The sequence below is a fragment of the Furipterus horrens genome, unplaced genomic scaffold (genome assembly GCF_987537825.1).
Source record: "Furipterus horrens unplaced genomic scaffold, mFurHor1.1.pri manual_scaffold_2, whole genome shotgun sequence".
In the NCBI taxonomy this organism is placed as follows: domain Eukaryota; kingdom Metazoa; phylum Chordata; class Mammalia; order Chiroptera; family Furipteridae; genus Furipterus; species Furipterus horrens.
The window spans coordinates 150,427,779-150,451,991 of NW_028327172.1; the positions used below are offsets into that span (position 1 = coordinate 150,427,779).

Consider the following 24,213-nt stretch of genomic DNA (forward strand, 5'->3'; position numbering starts at 1 on the left):
ATAATTTTTCCTCCAAATATAAGCCTTCCAGCATATATAACATTATGGATATTGAAAATATTTACAGTGGGGAATAGCTGCAAATGGCAGAAGCTACCAGAAAATACATGTTGTTAAGTTTGTGGAGCTCTGAAACAATATGTAGAAAACACTTTAGTGTAATAAGAAAGCATATGCCACTATTTCTAATTCAAAATACTTAACCATTTTTAATGTTGTTTTCCTTGAATCATGTAGTGTAGAAAGAATATGTAAAACACTGAGTACTGACTTTATTTTTCAGGGCTCACAAATTAATGTTTATGTGAAACAAGCACATAATAATAATACTTACAATATATAACTGGAACAGATAACATCAGACTTTAATTAGTTTATAGATGAAAAGCCTGAAACTGGTAAAAAAAAATTCTCTTGCATAAGAAAAAAATTCAATTATTCTTTAAACATTGCATACGCATTTGGTAAAGACTATGTATTTTTATTCTTTTCATAGCATTTTCCTCTTTGAAAGACTTATTTTCATTTGTATGTTTTCCATGTTTTTTTCCTATATAAAATTATTATACTTTAAAAATCCATTATTATTTATTGGCAATATAAATAATTTTGTGCTTTTCTATGACACCAATGTCATGTTCCAGTTGCTTCATTTCTTCTTCCAGCTTCTGCTTGCGGATTTTCTTTGGTATGGAATCGATGAAGACCGAAAGGGACTGGAACTCTTTATGCACCTCTTCCCAGTTTGTTTTAAGCCCCTACAAATGGTAAAGAAAACTGTAAATACTAAACTGCAGAAGGAAATTCAATTGTAAATAGTGAAGAAAACTGTACTAGTGAGAAAAATGTAAATAGGTAAGAAAAAAAAAGGACAGATAAAAATGACTTTTAAAATGATACGTATTTATCAAGTACTTGGCCACAGTAACAGCAAATACTGTACAGAGGCCAAACCCTGTTCTGATTGTGTGCTCAGTTCCCATTGGGAGTATTTATTTGCTCTGTTTTTAATGTTACTGTACTTGTTTTTACCATCAAATATGCATATGCTGAGTTATGAGTAGTATGAAACTAAGCTCACAGCAAATGCTTTGGTAAAAACAACAACTTAGAATTGAGGTGCTCAGGCAAAAAACATTTTTGAACTGAAAAATTTTTTTAATTTATTATTATTTTTTATTCTCACTAAGGATATGCTTATTGATTTTAGAGAGAGGGGAAGTGAGGGAGAAAGAGAGGGAGAGAAACATCAATGTGAAAGAGACACATCAGTTAGTTGCCAGTCATACATGCTCCAACCAGAGACTGAACCTGCAACCCAGGCATGTTCCCTGACTGGGAATCAAACCCCCGACATTTTGGTTTGCAGGATGACACCCAACCAACAGGCCAGAAAATTATTTCTTATAACAATTTTAATTTTTTTTTCGGATTTTTTTTTGAGCCATCATCCCCATTCTTCAACAGAGAAATCACATCAAAAGACTTGATTCTGACTTGCATAGCCATATTTTCTTACACCTGACTAAATAGAATTGTACAAAACGCCAAAATTCAATTTCACAAGAGATTATCTTTTATGTCTCTTTCAATATGTTGGAATTCTTTCTCCATAGGAATCAAGGGATCTATACATTCCATTAATGTGTTCTAGAAATGACTGAAATGTCATTAAATGTAACACACATGCTAATTTAATAATGTAGTTAATTTTTTATAGTCTTAGTAACCAACAAATTCAACATTAGGGATCTCTTAGGAGAAATAAAAGTTATTTCCATCTCTGCATAGTTACAATTTCTTATCAGAGTGCACTAGAGGCCCCAGTGACAAAACTAGTATTAAACTACTAATTGAATTCATGCAATAAAAATTTGTAAATTAACACTTTCTTTTTATTCACTATGGATGCACAAATCACTTTTTTACAAAAAAAAAGAAGTAAAATTGAAAGTACAATGAAAATATTGCCATGACAATATGGTCCTTGAAAATCATGACCATACATTTAGCTTTATGAAAAGATTAAAAATGTCTTATATAATAATGCCTTCATAATAAAGCCTTATAGTAAAATTTTAACTTTGTAGAAACTTTTCAGGGACAATAAAATTTCAATGACTCATACCATGCTTAAGTAAAAATAATTATAGGATAGGGCATACTATATAGAATGGGTTGGTTGAAAAAAAGGATAAGAAATTTTGAATCCTTAAGTGAGATTATATCAAAGCTTTGGGAAAGGAGAAAGATAGAAGGAAAAGTATCCAGGTTGAATTTTTTAAAGTGGGATGGTTTAACATAGCTCTTAATAGTATATGAGATATATCAAAAAGAAGTCCTCATGGAAATTCTATTATTCCATTGTCTTTCATTATAGAATGGGAAATATGTTTCCACAGTGCTCCACAAGAGTGCCTATTGCAGAAAGGAAATCTATACACTTCAAATATCAAAGCTTTTTCATTTCTAGTTGTGTGATATATTTTAAAAAACTTTTTATAATTTATTAATTTTTTAGTTGGGTGATATTTCCATATTACTTGTGGTCACAACAGCTACATTTTTTCCTCTGTATTTCCTTTTAAAACATAGTTTTCTTTTATCTTCCAGTGTGTACAATAATGTTTGGATCAAAGTCAATAGCCAGGAATGGCAATTAAATGTAACTAGTCTTTCATATTATATTAAAATAACCTCTTTGCTGTTTTTTAAGACTTTTGTTATCTCATCTAAAAACACTTTTATCCATTGCAGCAATAGTGATTCTCCCTTATTTTTATTTCTGAATTTTTCTCTCTTCTATTTTTATGCTGAAACAAGATTGTGAATTTTGGAAAAACTTCAAATGAGAAGAAGCAGTCATAAAATAGTGCCTTCATTCAGTTTCATGATCCTTTTGTATCCACCCTACCCCCATCTATTCTTCACCTTCTTGTCTCTCAGTCTGAGGAGGGGTGGGGTGGGGTGGGTTGATTTTTGTGGACTACCCTCCACCCCCTAGCTCATGTGTCCTTCAGCTTCTGCCTGAGTTCAGCCAAAGTCAGCACTGATGGGATAGAACGGTTGGGGCCTTTGTTTGCCTTCTCTCCTGATATTACTTCACCCTAGTTCTGGCTTATCCATCTGTGACAATGCCTGTTGGGTGACTGGTCTTCCAGGCTCCAGGTCTCACTGGGCTCTGATAACATGGTTTCTTGCTCTACTCCTCAAGCCTCAGGTGGAGGAGGATTCACACTGTCCCTAGTTCTGGGTACCTCAGTGTTCCTTGTTGGTTTCCTTAGCTCTGCTTCATATCTGTAAATAGTTCCTTCAAAACTCCGTTCAGAGGTCCAGCTGAGTGTGCCTTCTATTTCCTGCTTCAGCCCTGATTGATAGAGCTTCCTTTGGTTACTGCCTATGCATGTGTATATAATGCAGTGGAAAATAGTGACCTGGGAATTGTTTGATGTGGGTTTCAGTCCCTCTTAAGCTAAGAACTGCATTTGTTTTGCCTACTACTGTGTCCTCCAGGCTGGGTACAGTGCCTGGCATACAGTAGATGTTCACTAAATGAATCCATGGATGAATGAACAAATAAGCCCACTTAACATATTTGCATTTTGTATTCTTATCTGAAAATGAGTTTGGAATCATTAGACCAGATAATCCCTTCCAAGTATAACAAGAGTATTATTTTGTGAAGAACAAGCAGAAGAATGTGGCCTGCTCAGAGATATACAACCATCTTGTCTTAGAACGATAGGCAACTCTTAACAGGAAAGGAAGCATGGTTCTGGACTTGTCAGGAGCATAGCCAGTGGCTTTGTTAGCACAGTGGCTACACTACTTCACCACCTGGCTAACAACATCAATGGAGGATCTGCTAGTGGCACATCAAAGGGCATGTGAAGAAACTCTGTAGTGCATAGATTAGGAAGTGAGAGCAGTTTATCCACTACAGCCAAAAAAGTGCAGGAGGGACAAGCCTTTTCGTTCTGAGGGAGGTTCTTTTTCCTTATTTTTCAGTATCATTTAGATATAAAAATCTGGCTTTCACAAAAGCATGTACTTTCTAGAAATGGGAGAATCCAAATGAGAGAGAGAGAGAGAGACAGAGAGACAGAGAGACAGAGAGACAGAGATAGACAGAGACAGAGAGAGAGAGAGAGAGACAGAGAGAGAGAGAGACAGAGAGAGAGAGACAGAGAGAGAGAATGAGGAATGAGAATGGGCCAAAGATCAGTACTCTTTCTGAAAATGACATGAAAAGTCACATGTGCAGGTCTGCCAGTCTCCTACCAGTATGCCTTCATTTCTTCTTTCCAGGACACCATTATTAAACATCTATGTTTATACTGGGCAGAAGGTTAGGCACTGGGGAGACTGCTGTCAACAAAGAGACACAGTACAGCCTCTGCCTTTAGGCCACTCCTAGGATTCCCTCTTACTCTGCAGTTTAAAGCCCAGCTAACGACCTAACTGTATCCTTCAGTGGATACTTGTGCCTTAGGCCCTTATAATACTCAGGATCTATACAGACACGCATTTTAATTTAATCATCAATTAAATTACAACATTCCTACAGCAGAAAATTTTCTTATACACTTATTAATATCCTCATGGCTTAGCATGACATTCTGTGTGAAACAGGCATTTAAAAAATGTTTATTGATAATTATGACACTGATAAATGTTAAGAATTTCTAACACATATGAATCCATTTTTCAACAGAAATTGATGCAGTAAGAAAGCACATTTTTCTGTTTTAAAAAGGCAACTAGAAATGGCTTTGTAGAAAATTTTCAAAATAACAAGTAAACTACCATTTTTACTTCTATAAGAGATGGTATGACTGTAGATGAGTATACGTAGGTACTTAATAAATACAACCCTGGCTATATCCCCACTATTTTAAAAGCTTCAGATAAAACCTTGCAGTAAACACACAATGCAAATATTGTCTTTAAGTTTATTTTATTCAAAGTAAAGAAAATATATGTATAACCTAATACCTGGATACTTCAAAATGTGAACATTTGGCTTATAGGAAAGGAAAACAAAAATGTTGGTCTAAGGATAGTTTCAATTATTCTAGAGCTCCATCTAGTGAAAAATATCTATTTTATGGATTTTTTAAAAAAATTCAGAGATATGAGAATGAAAATAAAAATGCTTTTTTGATTTTTGTTTTTTTTATATGCATGGTTGTTGAAGGAGAAGGTGGGCTTTCTTACAACACTACTTCAGGAAAAAATAGAAGCTCACCAAATTGGAAACATATAATAAGCCCTATATTACAACTTTTGTTTTCCCTCAAGAGTCATCTTTGCTGCATGTAGTTGTCGCCATAACCAAAAGACATTGTCAGATTTTAGAGTGAAAGTGTTGGCTTTACTAATCACTGATGGCAGACCTTTTTTTCAGAGATACTCTAAAGACTTACATAGGAATAGAAATTACAGAACACTTACCTGCAACACCGCTTCCCTTTCTTCATCAGAGAGCCTTTTCATAGCTGCTTTCCTGAGGTTTTCCTGGATATAGTTATCATATTCTTCCTGGGCCTTTTTTACTTCCTCGTTTCTCTTACATATATATTCAGGTGTGACACCATAATCCTTACAAAAATTTTCAGAAAAAAAAATTCAGTAACCAGAATGCACTCTAATACCTGTGTCCATATCAATCAATAACTGGGAGAAAAAGAAATGGTACAGACTTAAAGCCTTTTCTAAAAACACTGCAAACAGACAAAATTCAGGGACTTTTTTCCCCGTTGGGAACCAGTTGATTCTGTTTTAAAACCGTTTGAGCTGTTATTTGCAGCAGGTTGTTCTCCCTCTTCTGAATGTTTCCAGAGACTGCTCTTGGCTGATGACTACTCAGCCCTTACTTGACCCCCAAGAGCTAGCTTTTCTTTATCTCTGCTTCAGCTTTTACTTGGAATATCTTAAATATCTTGACACCTCTTTTGCAAGTTCTTACTAAATAAAAGAAAATACATACTTCCAAGACATTATAAAAACAAACTCTCAAAAGATAAAAAGCATATCTCTTTTAAAAGAACATGGACTTGGGACCCTAAGTGTTGGGGAAATGCAAAATTCTGGGCTGCTTACAAGGACTGACAGTGATCAGCTGTGATTCTTTCAGATTAATGAATGCGTGGGATAGATAGCACTGTATTGAGGTACAGAACTACTCATTTATTCTTCAAAAAAATATTTGTACTTGTTGCTAGATATATTAATGAATAAGAAAAGCAGTTTCTGTCCTCATGGAATGTGAGAGGAACCCAAAACCAGGTATAAAATTATATATATATATATATATTCCAAGGTAAAATGAAAGTCAATAAGGGGAAAGAAAGTAATAGGAGTTATTTTAGGCAAATAACAAGGTCAGGGGAGACCTCTCTCAGGAAGCAGCTATTGAGAGAGATGGTGGTCATTCAAACTACTCACAAGTATTCTGGTTCTTGAGCACTTGGTAGGAGGATACTTTCCTGTTCCCTTTTAAGTAAGATGAAGGCCATGTTACCTGATTTGCCCAATGTAAGTGGAAGTGACCTCCATACCTTTTGGGTAGAAGCCTTAAGAATTAATGGATGACTTTCCATGTTCTTTTTCTGTCTAATATAGTGGCGAAAGATGTTTTTGGTTGCCTGGGTCATAAAATGAGGACAGGGAACAGAGCTTCCAACAACCCTCAATGGACATGTAGCACAAGTAAACAATAAAATTCAGTTGCTTTTAGTTACTGAAATGTGGGAGTTATTTGTTACCGCAGCATAAGGGATAGAAATCCCAGCTGTGAATGTGTCCTGGAAAGTTGCAAAGCACTCTACAAATAAACGCTAAGAGCACAGTATTCTGGTTAGTGCAGTGGTAAAGTCCAATCCATTCTAGGAAACACTGAGGGCAACACCTCATTGCATCTCAGTATATATATATATATATATATATATATACACTTACTGATGTTAATCATAATAATTTAGTGTCATCACAAAAGATTAAATTACATTTGGCATACTCTGTGTAATAAAAAGAAAGGCATGATACATTTTAGGAAAGAATAATTTCACAAATAGGTAAAAGCTTCAGTGATCTGAAATATTTGCATGTGTTGGATCACTGAAGGCTAATGCATACTATTGATAATAATAATTACATATATAATAATATCTACTCTTTACTGAATTTTTATTAGGTGCCAGGTATTATGTCAAGAGATTAATAGATTTTATATCACTTAATTCTCACTTTAACCCTGGGATAAATTAACCTGTTAAATATCACAGAGTTAAGTAAGTGGTACAGTTAGAATTTGAAATGATGTCCTATTACTATTGCTATATACCTCAAGCAATCATCCATGCTTCATTTTGTTTTCACAAATTGTTTCTCATGGCACAAATGGGCATATATTTTATTTGGAACTAACATGAAGTTTACTCAGTTTTTAAAAGTGACATTGACCTTAAAAATAATTTTTCTATCTCACTCATCAATAATAGATTTAAAAAAAAACTTAACTCTGGTAAGTGGAAAGTTGAGTAAAGTTTTTCACGAGCTCTGACTGTTTAGCTAGCAACACCGAGGGGACAATAATAATGTAGTGTTTGTACAGCTTGGTAGATGAGCACAGGTAGACATACTTAATATTTTTCTGTCTCTAATGTATTTTTAGTTCAATTTTCTGCTGAAGGTAGAAAATACGTTGAAGTGGACAGCTTAGGCAGAAGGCAGACAGAAGGAGGGACAGACTGTGTGGCAATTAGTGGTATGACCATCAAAGAAGAAGGGTTTTTACGTGATGGCAGAGAAATAATGGACTGAAAATAACTTTAAAGAGCCAGGAGAGTGAAATTTCTGCTTTTCTACACTGTAAGGGACAAGGGCTATGAGTATCCTCCAGGGGCCACAGAAGGAGGAAGTATCCCAAGAAGCCTGAAATCACTTAATTAGCATGTGCTCCCAACTCCTAGATTTCTGCTGATGTCTTCCAAAGGTGTTTTAGACAAAGGAATAAGCAGTGTTCTCTAACAACAGCTTTGAGATTCCTGTTTTGATTTCTCACAGTACTTCACTGGACTACCTCAATGCAAGCCCCTCATAGATCTCTAATACAATTTTATTTCTTTTTCCTCTTCCTTGATTCCTTCTTTCTTTCCTTTCTTTTTTTGCCACCCATTATTACATATTATTATTCTTTAAGGTTTTGCACTCATATTTTACAATATGTGTTTCAAGTACTTTTATGCTCTGTAAGAACACAAAGTAAAATAGGTTTTGTATAAGGTATTTTTTGGTAAGTTTAAAAAATTTTAAAGATCTTTTATATTTAAACAATTAAACCCAAGCTTCTATAATTTTCACCCATGAAATGATATGTTCATCTGATTAGTGCTTTTTCAAGTAAAAATGAAAATCCCAAAAGGACTAGATTACTGTCTAGTACTTTCAACATCTGCTTTACTTCAAACTAAAAACAAATGAATATATTCAAGCTGAGACAGCAATGTGAGTTAGTTATACTACTCTGATAGGATGGATGGCTTTAAATTTATTTCTCGTATTCTGCTACCAAGACACTGAAACCTAATGACTAGATCTTAGGACCTTTTGAAAGGTTATTCCTTCTAGGTTTATAGTAATGACTGTGCTTTTAATGACATGTCCACCTCTCCTAAAATTAATATCTTTTAGAGAATGTTTGTTAAAATTATTAAATATGTTAAAAAATTAAAGTTAAAGAAAAATAATTACAGTTTTCTTCTACTGGACTATAATGGTATTCATTCCAAATTCTCTGCAATTTCATTACATTCAATTCGCACCAAACACAGATTTCTGGGGAATAAGAACTGGCAATCTAGATAATTTGTCCAGTGAGAACACTATTAATGATAATATTGACAATCATCATGAACACTATATTTGAATTATTTGAATTTCAGTCCTAAAGTTAATATACCACAATATTACCTTTTTATTGATGTACTTTGGAACTAGTCCAGAAGTTTCAAGATCATGCTTGTCTCCAGTTCTTTTGTCAACATAAATTGGTTTAGGCCTTTTAGCCACTCTCATAATGACATTGGCTGCATTTGAATTAATAAAATTTTTTTTACTCTGTACTCCCATGACTGGATGATCTGTCCTCAATGGCACAGGAGGCTTTTTGGGCTCATTCCGATCAAACATTTTTTCTGTTAAATGTAGCATTTCTTTGTTAATATTAAACCATAAACATTGCTATCCAGTGCTATCTATAACATCCAAATACTTTACCATTGGAATATTGAAGTTTTATTAATAATATAGTCAAATATTTAAGGTAAAGTCAGTAATCATAAATGCAAAAAATCAAGTGCAATATAATCAACTGAAGAACAGTATAAAAATCTAAGGGAAGAAGATAAGCACGCCAAATCATATGCTAGCTAACTAATATATTTTGATTAGCTATTGTGAAAATATTTTCTTATAAAAATTCCAACAATAAATGTCTGGCTTTCACATTGAAAAAAGTTTAAACTTTTACTGAGTACTGTAAATATTAACGATAATTGTTTCTTCATAGGAAAACACTGGAAAATCACATGTAAGTAAAAAATAATGATGTATAGAAAGTCCAAGAACCTATCGATTATTTTTTTTACTTAACTACTGTTACTACAAGGCATAAAAATCATGTAATAGCTATATACTCAACATGCATCTTAACAAATAAAACATTACCAATATAATTGAAGTTTCCTATTTGCTCCTCCCTGATTGCATCTTACCTGCTAAAAAACCTGCTGTTCTCAATTTATTTTATTTCTCTATAGCAAATTCTTTCCATTAGCAGCACGTAAAACTGGTCATTTTTACATAGTCTCTTTAACTTGACCACTCCAATTCATCTATTTTGATAGAGCCAAATCAAAATGGATTGTAAGAATATTAAAATGTAAAATAATTACAATTTATTTCCAAGAGCCAAAGGCAGCAACTCTCTTGAAACACCTTACTTGAATCTTAACCTTATCACACTAGGGACTTTGACTTTATTTATTTCTGCATTGTTTATATAACTTTTATTATTAAAAACACAGGGTGTGGCAAAAGTAGGTTTATAGTTGTAATACAAATACATAATAAAATAAGTAATAATACAAGAATAAACTCTGTTTTGCATATTCACAAGTGTAAACCTACTTTTGCCCCATCCTGCACTTATTATTGAAAGTCTATGGACTGGATTAACTGCTTGTTATGGGCTGAATTTTGTTCCCCCAATAGTCATACGTTGAAGACCTAACCCTTACTACCTCAGAATGTGACTGTATTTGGACACAGGATCTTTAAAGAGATACTTAAGTTACAATGAAGTCATTAGGGTGGGTCTGAATCCAAGATACACACAGAGGGGAGACCATATGAAGAGAGGAAAAAGACTGCCATCTACAAGGGAAGAGAGGCCTTAGAAAAAACCGACCCTGACAACACCTTGATCTTGGATATAGCCCTCAGAATTGTGGCAAAATAAATTTCTGTTTAAGCAACCCTGTCTTTGATACTTTGTTATGGCAGCCCTAGCAAACCAATACACCTCTAATACTAGTTTTATCTATACTTCCAGGAACATTATAAAAGAGTTTTGAATATTCATTTATTCATTAATTGATGCAATATATTTTTGTTGAGCTATTACTGTGTCCCAAGTAATGCTCTAGGAACATACAGCAGTGAAAAGAGACAACATTCCTGTTCTCATAGAGTTTACATTATAGGGGGAAAGAAAAAATAAAAGTTAATATGTAGAATATAATGTATATATTTGGTTGAACTATATGTGAAATTGTTCACTGATTTTGACCTACAAAAATCATATCTTTTATCAGATATACTTAACCAAATAAGGTTTGCATGATTTGTTTGACTACAAAATCAGAGGTATCTGTCCTCTAGATGTTCACATGGAAAATATTCAGAAGCCAAATTTAATTATGAATCAAAAGTACATGAAAATGACTCCTATAAGAGAATCTATATATTTGTTAATGTATAGTATTGTAAGTAAAACTGAATTGTCAGAAAATGAGGAAACTGTTTAGAAAGACTAATAATTCATTCTTAGGTGAGTAAGTAAATTACAACTCATAGTTGTTTATGGTTGTCCATCTGGTGGTACCTTTACCTTACCCCTGCCTCTCCCTTGTGTTATATTTATCTAAATATCATATTGTCCCTTATCCCAGGAGTAGAGGTTGACTGCATGGGCAACAGCAGACCCTCCATATCACCCTGCCCAGGCTCTGTAGCTTCAGCTTCACTGGAGAGGACACTCCAGCGTCATCGTAAGATGTCGATTCAACATGGGAGGAGACAGATACCGTGTCACTCCCGAGTCGGACTGCACAGCCATTCTCGGCGGTGCAGATAGACTCTTAAGAAGCTACACCATCATCTCTCGAGACGGACGGCTGCCGACGACGACTCCTATGAATAAAGGAGTCATGAATGACGACGAGAGGTTGACTATGTGGTGAGGCTTAGAAAATGGGGTCAGAATGTTTCTACACAAATTATTTGGTGGTAGTGATAATAAATCTAAAAGCCAAATGGTTTGGTTTTTTCAGGCTATGTGAAAATGGTAATGTCAACACAGTCATGTTTGCATGCAGATGTTCTATCAGTTAAATTTAGAGAAATGTTCATGTATCTATTAAGTTTTTTTTCAGTGTATCTGTCATTACTGTCTTCAAAATTATGTTCAAAATGACAGAATATTAAAAAAGAAATTGTCAGCAGCCTTGGCCTATATTACCTTCAACTTTGACTCACTGGACTGAATTTCTTATTCTTAAGGCTCATAAAGTTTTATGTCTACCACTCATTCATTAAGGCATCCAACTTATTGTCTTAATGGTTTTACAGATCTGAGAGATTTAAACCCATTTTCAAGCTTAAAGTTGTTGCTTCAACAATTGATAATAATGCCTGTAATTTTCATCTCTTGGAGAAAATTCCCTTGCCCATTGGGGTTTAGAACTCTTCTTATAATTGTCAATGAACTCATATAGCTAGTGACTAGGACAGAGAAGCATGTGGTGCCTTATTGGACAGCCTAAGATGTAGTTCAAGGTGTCTGCACTACCAAAAAGAAAGTCTATTTTGGGAGCACATTAGCATTCTCTACTTTGTTTGTTTATACATTCTCTTCTTCTACTTCATTTTAGCCTTTCAAATTCTGTCTAATATGAGGTAAAGTTGCTATCATCTGTAGAGATTTAATATTTATAGACAATAAAATAATTTTAGTTAAATTACCTGTTAACATTGTTAATATTAAAAGAGTGAGAAAACCTACTGGGTGGTAGAATTTTTTCCTTTGAATGTTTCTTCAAGAAATCCTTTGGAGAAGGTACTTCAACTTTTGGTGGTCCCATAGTTTTCATAGCAGTTTTAAATTTTTGCATGTCTTCTTTCACAGCTGTCTTAAAAATTGATATGTACCTAAAATTTTAAAAATTTCAGCATTTATATTTCTAGTAAAAATTATTTGAAGTTTAAATTAGGATATACATTTCTAATTTATGTAAGTCTAAATTTATTTGGAGACAGCCATAAAGCATGATTTTCTGAGACTTAGGACTCATGCAGAACCAATCACTCTGGATTCAACAACAGGGCAACAGGTGCAAGGGCACCAGTGGCATATGGGGAAAAAGTGAAGTGACTGGCAACAGAGTGAGTGCCGGGAGACAGCTTCCTCCCAGGCAAAACTCCACAGGCCAGACAGCGTCATTGTCCCTTCCCACGCACAGAACCACAGAGTGGAGACATGGGTTGCTCCACTCTGGTGACTGCCTAAGGCTCCACCCCATCCAACTTACCAGTGTGCTTTTCAACAATAGGCCATCCTACTGGGACAGTGAGTCAAAGCAGACCTACCTAATACCCAGAAACAAACACAAGAACGCTGTGAAAATGAGGAGACAAAGAAACATAGCACGAATCAAAGAAGAGAACAAAACTCCAGAAAAAGAACTAAATGGACTGGAGATAAGCAACTCATCAGATGTACAGTTCAAAACACTGGTTATCAGGATGCTCCAGGAACTCACTGGGTCATTCAACAGCATAAAAATGACCCAGGCAGAAACGAAGGATACCATAATTGAAATAAAGAACAATTTACAGGGAAACAACAGTAGAGTGGATGAAACTGAGAATGAATCAATGATTCTGAAGATAAGGAAACCAAAAAAAAAACCAATTGAAAGAAGAAGAAAAAAGAATCCAAAAAATGAAGATAGTATAAGCAGCCTCTGGGACAACTTCAAGATGTTGAACATTTGCATCATAGGGCTGCCAGAAGAGGAAACAGAGCAAGGAATTGGAAATCTATTTGAAAAAATAATGAAAGAAAATTTCTATAATTTGGTAAAGGAAATAGACATGCAAGTCCAGGAAGCACAGAGAGTCCCAAACAAGATGGATGCAAAGAGGCCCACTCCAAGACACATCATAATTAAAATGCCAAATGTTAAAGTTAAAGAGAGAACCTTAAAAACTTCAAGAGAAAAGAAGTTAGTTACCTGCAGGGGAATTCCCATGAGACTGTCAGCTGATTTCTCACAAGAAACTTTGCAGGCTAGAAAGAATTGTTAAGAAATATTCAAAGTCATAAAAAGCAGGAACCTTATAGCCAAAATTGCTCTACCCAGCAAAGCTATCAGAATAGAAGGGCAGATAAAGACTTTCCCAGATAAGAAAAAACTAAAGGAGTTCATAATCACCAAACCATTATTATATGAAACATTAAAGGGACTGCTTTAAGAAAAAGAAGATGATCAAAACTATGAACAATAAAATGGAAAAAATACATAACTATCAACAATTGAATCTAAAAAACAAACTAAGCCAATAAAAAGAACAGAGATAGAATCATGGATACAGCGAGCATTTTGATGGTTGCCAGATGGGAGAGGGGTGTGGGGGAATAGGTAAAGAGGCGGGGGGATTAAGAAGTACAAATAGATAGTTACAAAATAGCCATAGGGATTAAAGTACAGTATAGAAAGTGGAGTAGCCAAAGAACTTATATGCATGATCCATGGATAGGAACAGTGCTGGGGGATTGCCTGAGGGAGTGGGGGTCCTGGATGGAAGGGGGCAAAGGCGAAAAATCAGGACAACTGTAATAACCAATGAAATATAATTAAAAAATTTAAAATGGGTTGCCTTATAATTCAGCCATTCTACTTCTGAGAATTTATCCAAAGAAACCCAAGACACTAACTGAAGAAACTATATGCATCCCTATGTTCATTGCAGTGTTATTTACAATTGCCAAGATTTGGAAGCAGCTGAGGGTCCATCAGTAGATGAGTGGATAAAACAGGTATCATACATTTACACAATGGAATACTACTTGGCCATAAAAAAGAAAAAATTTACCCTTTTTGACAGCATTGATGGACCTGGAGAACATTATGCTAAGTGAAATAAGCCAGTCAGAGAAAGATGAATACCATATTATTTCACTCATATGTGGAATCTAAGGAACAAACTGAACTAACAAGCAAAATAGAGATTCATAGAGAGCAGACTGAAAGCTCTAGGAGGGGAGAGGAGTTTGCGGGGTGGAGGGACTGAGCAAAAAATAAGAAGTCATGGATCTAAATCTATATAACTATTAAATAAACAATTCTTTTTCTTTTCAAAAAAAAAAAAGAACTCATGGACACAAACAACAATGTGGTCATTGTGGGGTAGGGTGGTGGGTGGAGGTGAAAGAGGGTATAGGAGGACATATTGATATGGAAAAAAATCCAATAAAAAATAAACTATTTTAAAATTATCCTTCCCTGGCTGGTGTAGCTCAGTTGATTGGAGGCCATGGGTTTGATTCCTGGTCAAGGTACATACCCAGGTTGTGGGTTCGACCCGCCCTGTTGGGACCCACATGAGAAGGCAACCCATTGGTGTATCTCTCACATTGACATTTCTTTCTATCTCTTTCCCCTTTCCTCTCTAAAAGCAATGATAAAATGTCCTCAGGTGATGGTGAGGATTTATTTATACATCTATATCTAGATATAGAGATATATAGATACATAGAGTAGTTTCATCACTCACATGTACTATCAACCAAAGACTTTTGGGGAAATCCTCTTGCATATTTCCATCTCTCTTTCTGCAGCTCTCACCTCTCCGTTTTCTGTGCTGTGAATCCTAGATGACTTGTCTTGACCTTCCTGCACTCTAAACGCTGTTTCTTTAACTCAGGAAAACTGCTAGGTTTTGTTTAAATTCCTCTTCTTTGGACTTTGGCTTATAAGTTCTCTCCAGAGAGTATGTTGGGGCAATTGTAGGGCTTGTTTCCCTTCTCTTAGGGATGACTGCTTTGTGCTGCCTATTGCCCACCATCTGAAAACCATTGTTATATATTTTTTCTGATGCTTTAGTTGTTTGAGGTGAGAGGTTAAATTCCATTCTTGATTGGAAGCAGAAGTTCAGCTACACCACTTTTAACAACTTATGTTTTCTTCATACTTATGTGAATAAATTTGTTTGAAGAAACATGAAATTGTTTCTTGCTTTTAGGGGCCTTTCATCAATCTTGAACTCATTAGATATCATCAGGAAATAAGGTTCAATCCAAACCTGTGCCTTAAAACTCCTTTGGAAGCTGGGATTGGAGGATATGATCTTTTGGTTAATAAAATATTTCTTTGGGATAAAAAAGAAATGTATGTACTTTTAACCCTTTTAATTTGCAATCTTGTGATTCAACACATTATTTTGTGTGAGCTCGAAGCTAAACATATCTGCCATAGAAAAAAAGATATTCTATTCTATATGAATGACAAGTTTTATTTTTCTATACTATAAAAAATAAAATAGAAGTGAAATTAATACAATGTTAATTATATCTCAAATAAAAAATGAATAAAAACCTAGGTTCCCTCCATCTCAATTCATTTTCCAGAATAAAAAACTTTTAAGTACATTTTATTGATTATGTTGTTACAGTAGTCCCAATTTTTTTCCCTTTGCTCCCCTCTGCCCAGTATCCCCCTTCCCTTCAGCAATCCCACCCCCATTAGTTCATGTCCATGGATCATGCATATAAGTTCTTTAGCTTCACCCTTTCCTATATTATCCTTAACTTCCCCCTTTCTATTTTGTACCAACATATTTTGCTTCTTAGTCCCTGCACCATTTCCCCATTTCTCCCCCTTCCACCTCCCAGCTGATAACCCTCCAAATGATCCCCATACCTATGATTCTGTTCCTCTTCTGGTTTGCTTAGTTGGATTTTGTTTTTACTTTTTAGATTCAGTTGTTGATAGTAGTAAGTTTGTTGTCATTTTAGTGTTCATAATTTTGATCTTCTTTTTCTTAAATAAGTCCCTTTGACATTTCATATAATAAGGGCTTGGTGATGATGAACTCCTTTAGCTTTACCTTGTCTGAGAAGCACTTCATTTGCCCTTCCATTCCAAATGATAGCTTTGCTGGATAGAGTAATCTTAATTGTAAGTCCTTGCTTTTCATCACATTGAATACTTCTTGCCAGTCCCTTCTTGTCTGCAAAGTTTCTTTTGAGAAATCAGCTGATAGTCTTATAGGCACCCCTTTGTAGGTAACTCTCTGCTTCTCTCTTCCTGCTCTTAATATTCTCTCTTTATCTTGAACCTTTGGCATTTTAATTATGATATGTCTTGGTGTGGTCCTCTTTGTGTCTAGCTTGTTTGGGACTCTCTGTGCCTCCTGGACTTGTATGTCTATTTCCTTTGCCAAATTTGGGGAGTTTCCTTCATTATTTTTTCACTTAAGCTTTCAATTTCTTGCTCTTCCTCTTCTCCTTCTGACACCCCTATGATTTGGATGTTAGCATGTTTAAAGTTGTCCCAGAGGTTCCTATACCTCTCCTCATTTTTTTTCAATTCTTTTTTTCAGATCTAGGTTCCCTCTATCTCAATTCATTTTCCAGAATAAAGTTTTTCCTGTATTTCTATTTATGTATGAATTGTAACTTAATTTAAAAAACTTATTATTACATGCTATTTTTCCATATTAATATATGTAAAACTAATACTTTCTTTCCAATAACTACATTTTATTCCATTTTCTGGATGGTGTGGTTTTATTATAAAGATCTAGGAAATGACTTTATTAGACAACTGGCCATACAGCCTACTTTTTATTAGATGTTAACCCTAGCTTAATGATTCTAAAACTAAAATGTTCATCTTCAATAGCATACTATACTTGCATTTACCTTATTGCCAATAATCACCACATAGTAAGTCATATCAAGTCTCCAGATATACATTTTTAAAGCAATTTATCTTAAAAAGCACACAGAAAAATATTGACCCAAAGTTGTGACAGTTTGATAATGCTTGATTGAGATATTTTTACTAATGGGTTAGATGGGCATCTGGTTAACTGCTTAAAAAAAAAAAAAAAAACCTGGCCAATAGTGTTGCAGTGTTTCCCCATTGTGTAGAACTTTGCTACCCAGGTTATATTCAAAAGTCCTCCAAATTATTTCTTGAAGAAAATTTTGTCTATGTACATGGATACACTTTAAGCCTACCTAAAGACGCTGAAGTGATATTCTTCAATTCAGCCACATGACTGTATCAGGAAATTCAATTTCCACAAATGGATGTCAATTCTACTCCCAGCTTGGCTGGTTGTCAAACCTATGCTCTCCACTTAGTTGACAACACATGTATGTGTCAATGAGTATAATAATTCTGATTTTACTGCTGCTCAATACTTAGTGCTGGCTGTTGAGAGAAATAATAAATATGGTAGGCTATCAAAAGGATATGCAGTTAATGTATTCATTCAGATATGCACTGGACAATACAGTAGTTAGCAGCCACATGTGGATATTGAGCACTTGAAATGTGGCTATGCTATATGCTTAAATTATAGTATTTTAGATATATTGGGTTAAATAAAATATATCATTAAAATTAGCTTTATGTTTTTCTCTACCTTTTAAATGTGGCTATTAGAAAATTTAAAATTACATATGTTGTTCACATTTTATTGGACAGTGCTGCCTAGATATCAGAAAAATCAATCCTTGAATGAAATAATAAGTCATATAGTTGCATACCCAGATTACATCACAGCCACACCTCTAAACTTCTTTCATTTAATTATGGTTTCACATGAGGCCACAGGTCTATAATGAAAGCAATAGTTAAACCTATGGAACTCAGTGCATTTAATGGAAAAGTGTGGCTAAAATCTTTCTTCATTATATTACACACATTGTCTCTCCTCTCTATGATCCATGGAGGAAGTGCAATTCTGGCTTCATACTGAGAATACTTCTCAGCTATCACTTCGCTTTTATCTTATAGGAAATGTGATTTAGAATGTAAGTGATCTTTAGAGGATCATGGTGAGAATCTTCCTTTCTTTGTGGGTTGCCCAGTTTCTAGTTAGTGCTGAGTCAAATTAGGATCAAACTTTAAGGAAACATAAAATATTTTAAAGCATACATTTCATACATAAAATATTTCACGCTCATTTGTGGTATAATCTTATTTTTCTATCTTTATTTTTATTTGCTTTGATATCCTTATTTTTAAAATCTTATTGCACTTCTGTCCAAGAGGGAGATGTAGGCAGACAGGTTGCATCTCCCTCCATGACTAAGAAGGAATACAGCTACCTCAAAACTAGAAACAACCAGAAGTTCCAGAAAATCAAACTGCAAGGAAGTCCAACAAACAAAGATATAAAGAAGAAATACTCATCCAGACAGGTAGGAGGGGTGGAGAGGATGTGGTGTGATGGCAGCAGCAGGCCAGCAGAAAGCGCAGTCACACATTTTAAAAAGTCAGGAGGGACACCTGGGGAGCATTCCCAGCTCCTCACCGGACATCGAAGCTCACGGTCCCAGCACTGGGGAAAATCAAGCTTCATTGCTTCTGACTGTGCAGACCAGCGGGGGTTGGGGTGAAAGCAGAAACTACTGTTCTCAGCAGAGTCTGCTTATTTAAAGGGCCCCCATGGTCCTAGAACGTCCGCAGACCCACCCACTCTGGGAGTGACAGCCAGGGCAGCAGCTAGAGGGGCGCCAGTCCCCTGTGGTGGTGCGAGACATGCCTGGAAAGAGGACGAGTGCTGGGCAGGCGACATTGTTCCCTCTCGGACCCCTTCCCAACATACAGTGCCACAATGTGATGAAACAGGTCGCCCTGTACTGACGAATCCCTAAGGCTCCACCCCTTACAATGTAACAGGAGCGACAGCTCTTCCTGGGATGCAAACAAACACAGGAACCTCAGAATTAGGAGACAGAGAAGTATGGCCCAAAAGGGGGAATGGATCAAGGTTCCAGTGGGAGAACTAAGCAGCAAGGAGATAGCCAACCTAACAAATGAGGAGACAGACAACCTAACAGATGCAGAATTCAAAACACTGGTGATAAAGATGCTCACAGGCTTGACAGATATGCTTGAGTATGGTAGACACATAAGAAAAGTGAAGGCTATGCTAAGTGAAACAAAGGAAAATCCACACAAAACCAATGGTGAAGGGAATGAAACTGGGGTTCAAATCAATGATTTGGAACATAAGGAAGAAAAACAGTCAACCAGTGCAGAATGAGGAAGCAAGAATTGAGAAAAATGAGGAAAACTTCCCAAATTTTGTGACGGAGATGGACATACAGGTCCGTGAAGCATGGAGGGTCCCGGGCTAGCTGGACCCAGAAGGGACCACACCAGAATGCATCACGATTGAGATGACAAACATGAAAGATAAAGAGAGAGTCCTGGTGGCAGCAAGAGAGAGGCAGAGAGTTGCCTACAGGGGGGTGCCTATAGGACTATCAGCTGATCTCTCAGAGGACACTTTGCACGCAGGAAGGGACTGAACAAGCAGTATACGTTGTGATGAAAAGCAACCTACAACCAAGATTACTCTATCCAGCAAAACTATCATTTGGAATGGAAGCGCAGATGAAGTGCTTCCCAGACAAGGTAAAGCTAAAGGAGCTCATCATCACCAAGCCATTATTGTATGAAATGTCAAAGGGACTTACTTAAGAAAAAGAAGATCAAAATTATGAACACTAAAATGACAACAAACTCACAACTATCAACAACTGAATCTAAAAAATAAAAGCAAAATCCAACTAAGCAAACCAGAAGAGGAACAGAATCATAGGTATGGGGATCATTTAGAGGGTTATCAGCTGGGAGGGAGGAGGAAGAGAAATGGGGAAATGGTGTAGGGACTAAGAAGCATAATCAGTTGGTACAAAATAGAAAGGGGGAAGTTAAGAATAATATAGGAAAGGGTGAAGCCAAAGAACTTATATGCATGACCCATAAACGTGAACTAAGGGGGGTGGGATTGCTGGAGGGAAGGTGGGTACTGGGTAGAGGGGAGCAAAGGTGAAAAAAATTGGGACTACTGTAACAACATAATCAATAAAATATACTTAAAAAATCTTATTGCATTATAATGTGGTGATGTATAAATAAAAACTAAACAGTATCTGACACATGATAAATTACCTGAAAACTAAAATACATATGCTGTTGAAGCAAAACATACTCATTAGGTTTGTTTTAATTAGTAATTCAGGATAAAAGGCATTGTGCAAACTGGTTGAAGTTATTTGCTTTGGTGTCAGACTTACAATTCAATCTTAGCTCTTGTTCATCCTAGCTGCCTCAATGTTCTCGGCCTGAGTTTCCCTTCCATAAAACTGGGCTAAAACTACTCATCTCACAGGATTCTTGTGAGAATTAAATAAAATATTGATTGTGTAAAACATAGACCAGTTCCTGGCCCATTGTAAACACTAATTCTTTGAACATGTTATTATTTTTATTAGTATTCTTATTGCTATTATTATTATTGGATACTTATATTGCTTACATTTTAAAAAACTGATCGACGTTTTATTTTATTTTACTTGTATGCTAGCAGAAAGTCTTAGTCTCTAAAAATGTTGCATCATGGTATATAAATACAAGAAACAGACACAGATAGACATACTTGCCTGACTTGAAATAAACAGATACTCATACAACGATGTATATACACACTATACTTAAGATGTTGAACCTTGCTCTGGAGTGGAATAACTTTCTAAAAAATGAATCTAATATTCACAAAAGTTCACTTATTCACAAATTTCCCTGGAAATTAATTAAAAAAATATTTTAGCATATTTTCTCCTCAACATTTAAAGGTAAATGTGAAATGCCAGAGAGATGTGGCATGTTGTATATAATCTATAGAAATCTAAATGAGAAGCAATAACCCACTATAAACAGACATTAAGTCAGGAAATGCAGATGGAAGCTGCAGTTCTTCCTGACAAAAATCCTGTTTGTGAATGCCCTACCCTCATCCACATGTCTGACGGAAAAAAGTGCCTTTTCCCATTATCCCTTTCATTTCTAGTTTCCCAGGCCTTCAAATTTTCTGCATTCTTTAGATGATTCTATTAATTATAGCACATTTTAAGTTGTATGTTGTAGGCAACTGCTCCTCGTGGTTTAGGGAATTGTAGCCCCAGCCTGAGCATGACTGCCGCTGGCATTCTGGTCGCGCCTGTCTTTAAGTCTCAACATAAGGCTGTGTGTGGAACATGACTGACAACCACTCAGAGGGTTGCCATGGGAATTAGATTTGAAAAATGCTTATTATGCTTTAGAACTTGCTCTGCTTTCTTTATGTGTAGTATAACATAAACAGTCTCTAGATAGGAATGTATGAAACCTTGCACCTAATACCAGTGTGGCGTCAAGATGTTTGATAAACCATAACACAGACTGGTCACTGTGCCCCCTGTACTTATACATGTAATCTGTTATTGTTAGCTGTAACCCTAACGCCTCCAAACTATTAATGATTCATGAATCTTGACCTTGTATCTCTCATGTATATCTTCTCCAATAAAAGGCATGAGGGAAGAAGGTCTAGCTGCTGGTCTCCACTAGAGAGGCAGCCACCTTCCTTCCCCCAGACGTAACAAAGTGTCCTGGGTAAGAGTTTGTTCCGCCATAGTCACAAAGCCTCTGCTGGACAGAGCAACTTCCAACCGAGCCTAGGGTGTGTGAGGCACCTCTGCCATAGTATGTTTGCTTTTTTTGGTGATTTTAAAATCTGTATGAACTGTGAGGTTTATGTCTAGAATGAACATATATAAGCATGAGAAAAGGACTTAGGTAAAAATAACTCAAGAGATGAAGAGAAGTGTCATTGTTGTGTAAGGCTGCCGAGATTGGAATTTTGGACCAAAAGTCCATTCAGTAATAGTTAATTTGAACACTCATCATAAACTCTGCAACTGTATCATATTTTCTTACTTTACATTCTCCTTTCAATGATCTACTAGAGTTTGAGAAGCTAAGATACTCAGGCTTAAAAGGGAAGGATGTGCCCACTTGTTGAAGATGCTATGCACACCAAGTAATTATTAGTAAAAACAACTGACCATTAGATATGAAAGGGGTCATAGAGGTTATTTAGTGTTACAGATCAGATAACAAATGAAAATTAATTCATGATCCCAAAACCCATTAGTTGCAGCCTCTGGATTTATTTTTCTAGTCCAGTGCTCTTTTAGTGTGGTTTTGACTTGGATCAGGGAAAGGAGAAAGGTAAATGATAGCAAAGTCCTAGGAGGAATGATATTTTCTCCACTGCTTACCTTCTTTTCTCTTCATAGATTTAAATAAGTCCTAAGTCCCTACACAGGAGAGTAAATGGGATGTTTATTTTGTGATAATCTTTTAGAAATTTAGGGAATTTAAGAGGTCCTATCACCTATGTAAAAATTTTAAATCAATTACATATTTTTGGTTCTCTAGCTATTCACTCTTTCTTCCACCTATTAGACTCATAAAAGACCTTTTTGTTTCACTGATCAAAAAAGTGAAGTTTTGCACTGGCCAGGTAGCTAAGTTGGTTAGCACGTCCTACAGCTATGCCAAAGTTTCAGGTTCCATCCCTGGTCAGGGCACACACAAGAATCAACCAATGAATGCATCAATAAGTGAAACAACAAATTGATGTTTCTCTCTCTCTCTAAAAATCAACAAATAATTAAAACAAACATTGAGGCTCAGAAACAAACTAATTTATATTTGACAATAATCTTGGGGAAAAAATAAGTACTAGCTCTTTAGGGAAAAAAAAAAAAAGTCAGAAATGAAACAATGAACTCCTGAAACCAAATATCAAATATCCTAACACAGGATAATAAAACTGTGATTTTTTTTTTCTTTTCAACAAGAAATTCCACATTACATACCACAAATCAGATAAATTACAAAACAATTACATACCCTATTACAGGGACTAACATAAGATGGCCTTTTAACAGCACTGGATCACCCCCTCTGAATTCTGAGATGCTAAATACCTACATTTTGCAAACGTTTCTTTAAGAAGTTATCATTCAAGGCTACTTCATCGAGACAAATCTATTTTTTATTTCTTTTTAAAAATCATATGACGCTTTGTTAATCCTGAAATAGAATAATTATTCCCCATTCTGGTTTCAAGCGATACTCTTGTGTTACCTACATACCTAGGAGGCTGGGGAGGCTCCTTCCAGTCACTGGGTATGAGGTTATAAATGCTCTCAGAAGAACATGTTGGGTCCATGGTCACCAAGTGAATCTTCAAGGCTACTCTTTTCCCTCAAAATACCAATATCTCTGTCCCTTTCTTCACTGCTTCCCCTTTTCTTCCCTACTCTCTTGCCTTCTCAATGAACTAAGGTCTCTCTTTCACATAATTACCCTTTGACCTCTTTTAGTGGTCCTCTATTGGGAAGATACCCTTTCTATTTCTCCCGGGGTTGCTGAGCGTTGTTGACCTCGAGCTTGCCTTGGAAACAGTTACTAGGCAACGGGGAAGCGGGAGGAAGCACTGTAAATTAGGCTTCCTCTTTTCCGTCTCCGCCTCTCATTCTTCTTACTGGAAAGTTCAACACGGAGAACACTGTTTGTATGTGCTTTTGGGAGTAATGGGATGAAAAATGGCGTTCCCTTAATAATGCTGCTCGTTTCTGTGTATTTGGAGAGAAAGAAGACCTCAGACGCACGACAAACGAAGCGGGAGTGTAACGTCACATAATAAGGCTCTTGTGCGCAGGTCCCAATAACGGCGGGGGCGGAGCAAGCGGCTGTTGCCCAGGGGACGCACCGCCTTAGTCATGAGCAG

The 24,213-nt window shown here is 35.9% G+C and overlaps 1 protein-coding gene across 1 annotated transcript; it reads right to left on the bottom strand.

The window, feature by feature from the left end:
* Positions 1–509: 509 nt before the first annotated feature.
* ENKUR (enkurin, TRPC channel interacting protein) lies at positions 510–24,105 on the bottom strand. The gene is made up of 5 exons (XM_090268043.1): positions 23,576–24,105; positions 12,347–12,492; positions 8,974–9,197; positions 5,455–5,601; positions 510–758 (listed from the first exon to the last, which is right to left on the bottom strand). The coding sequence occupies exons 1-5, from the start codon at positions 23,650–23,652 to the stop codon at positions 585–587; spliced, it is 768 nt and encodes a 255-aa protein (XP_090124169.1). The 5' UTR covers positions 23,653–24,105; the 3' UTR covers positions 510–584.
* Positions 24,106–24,213: the final 108 nt, after the last annotated feature.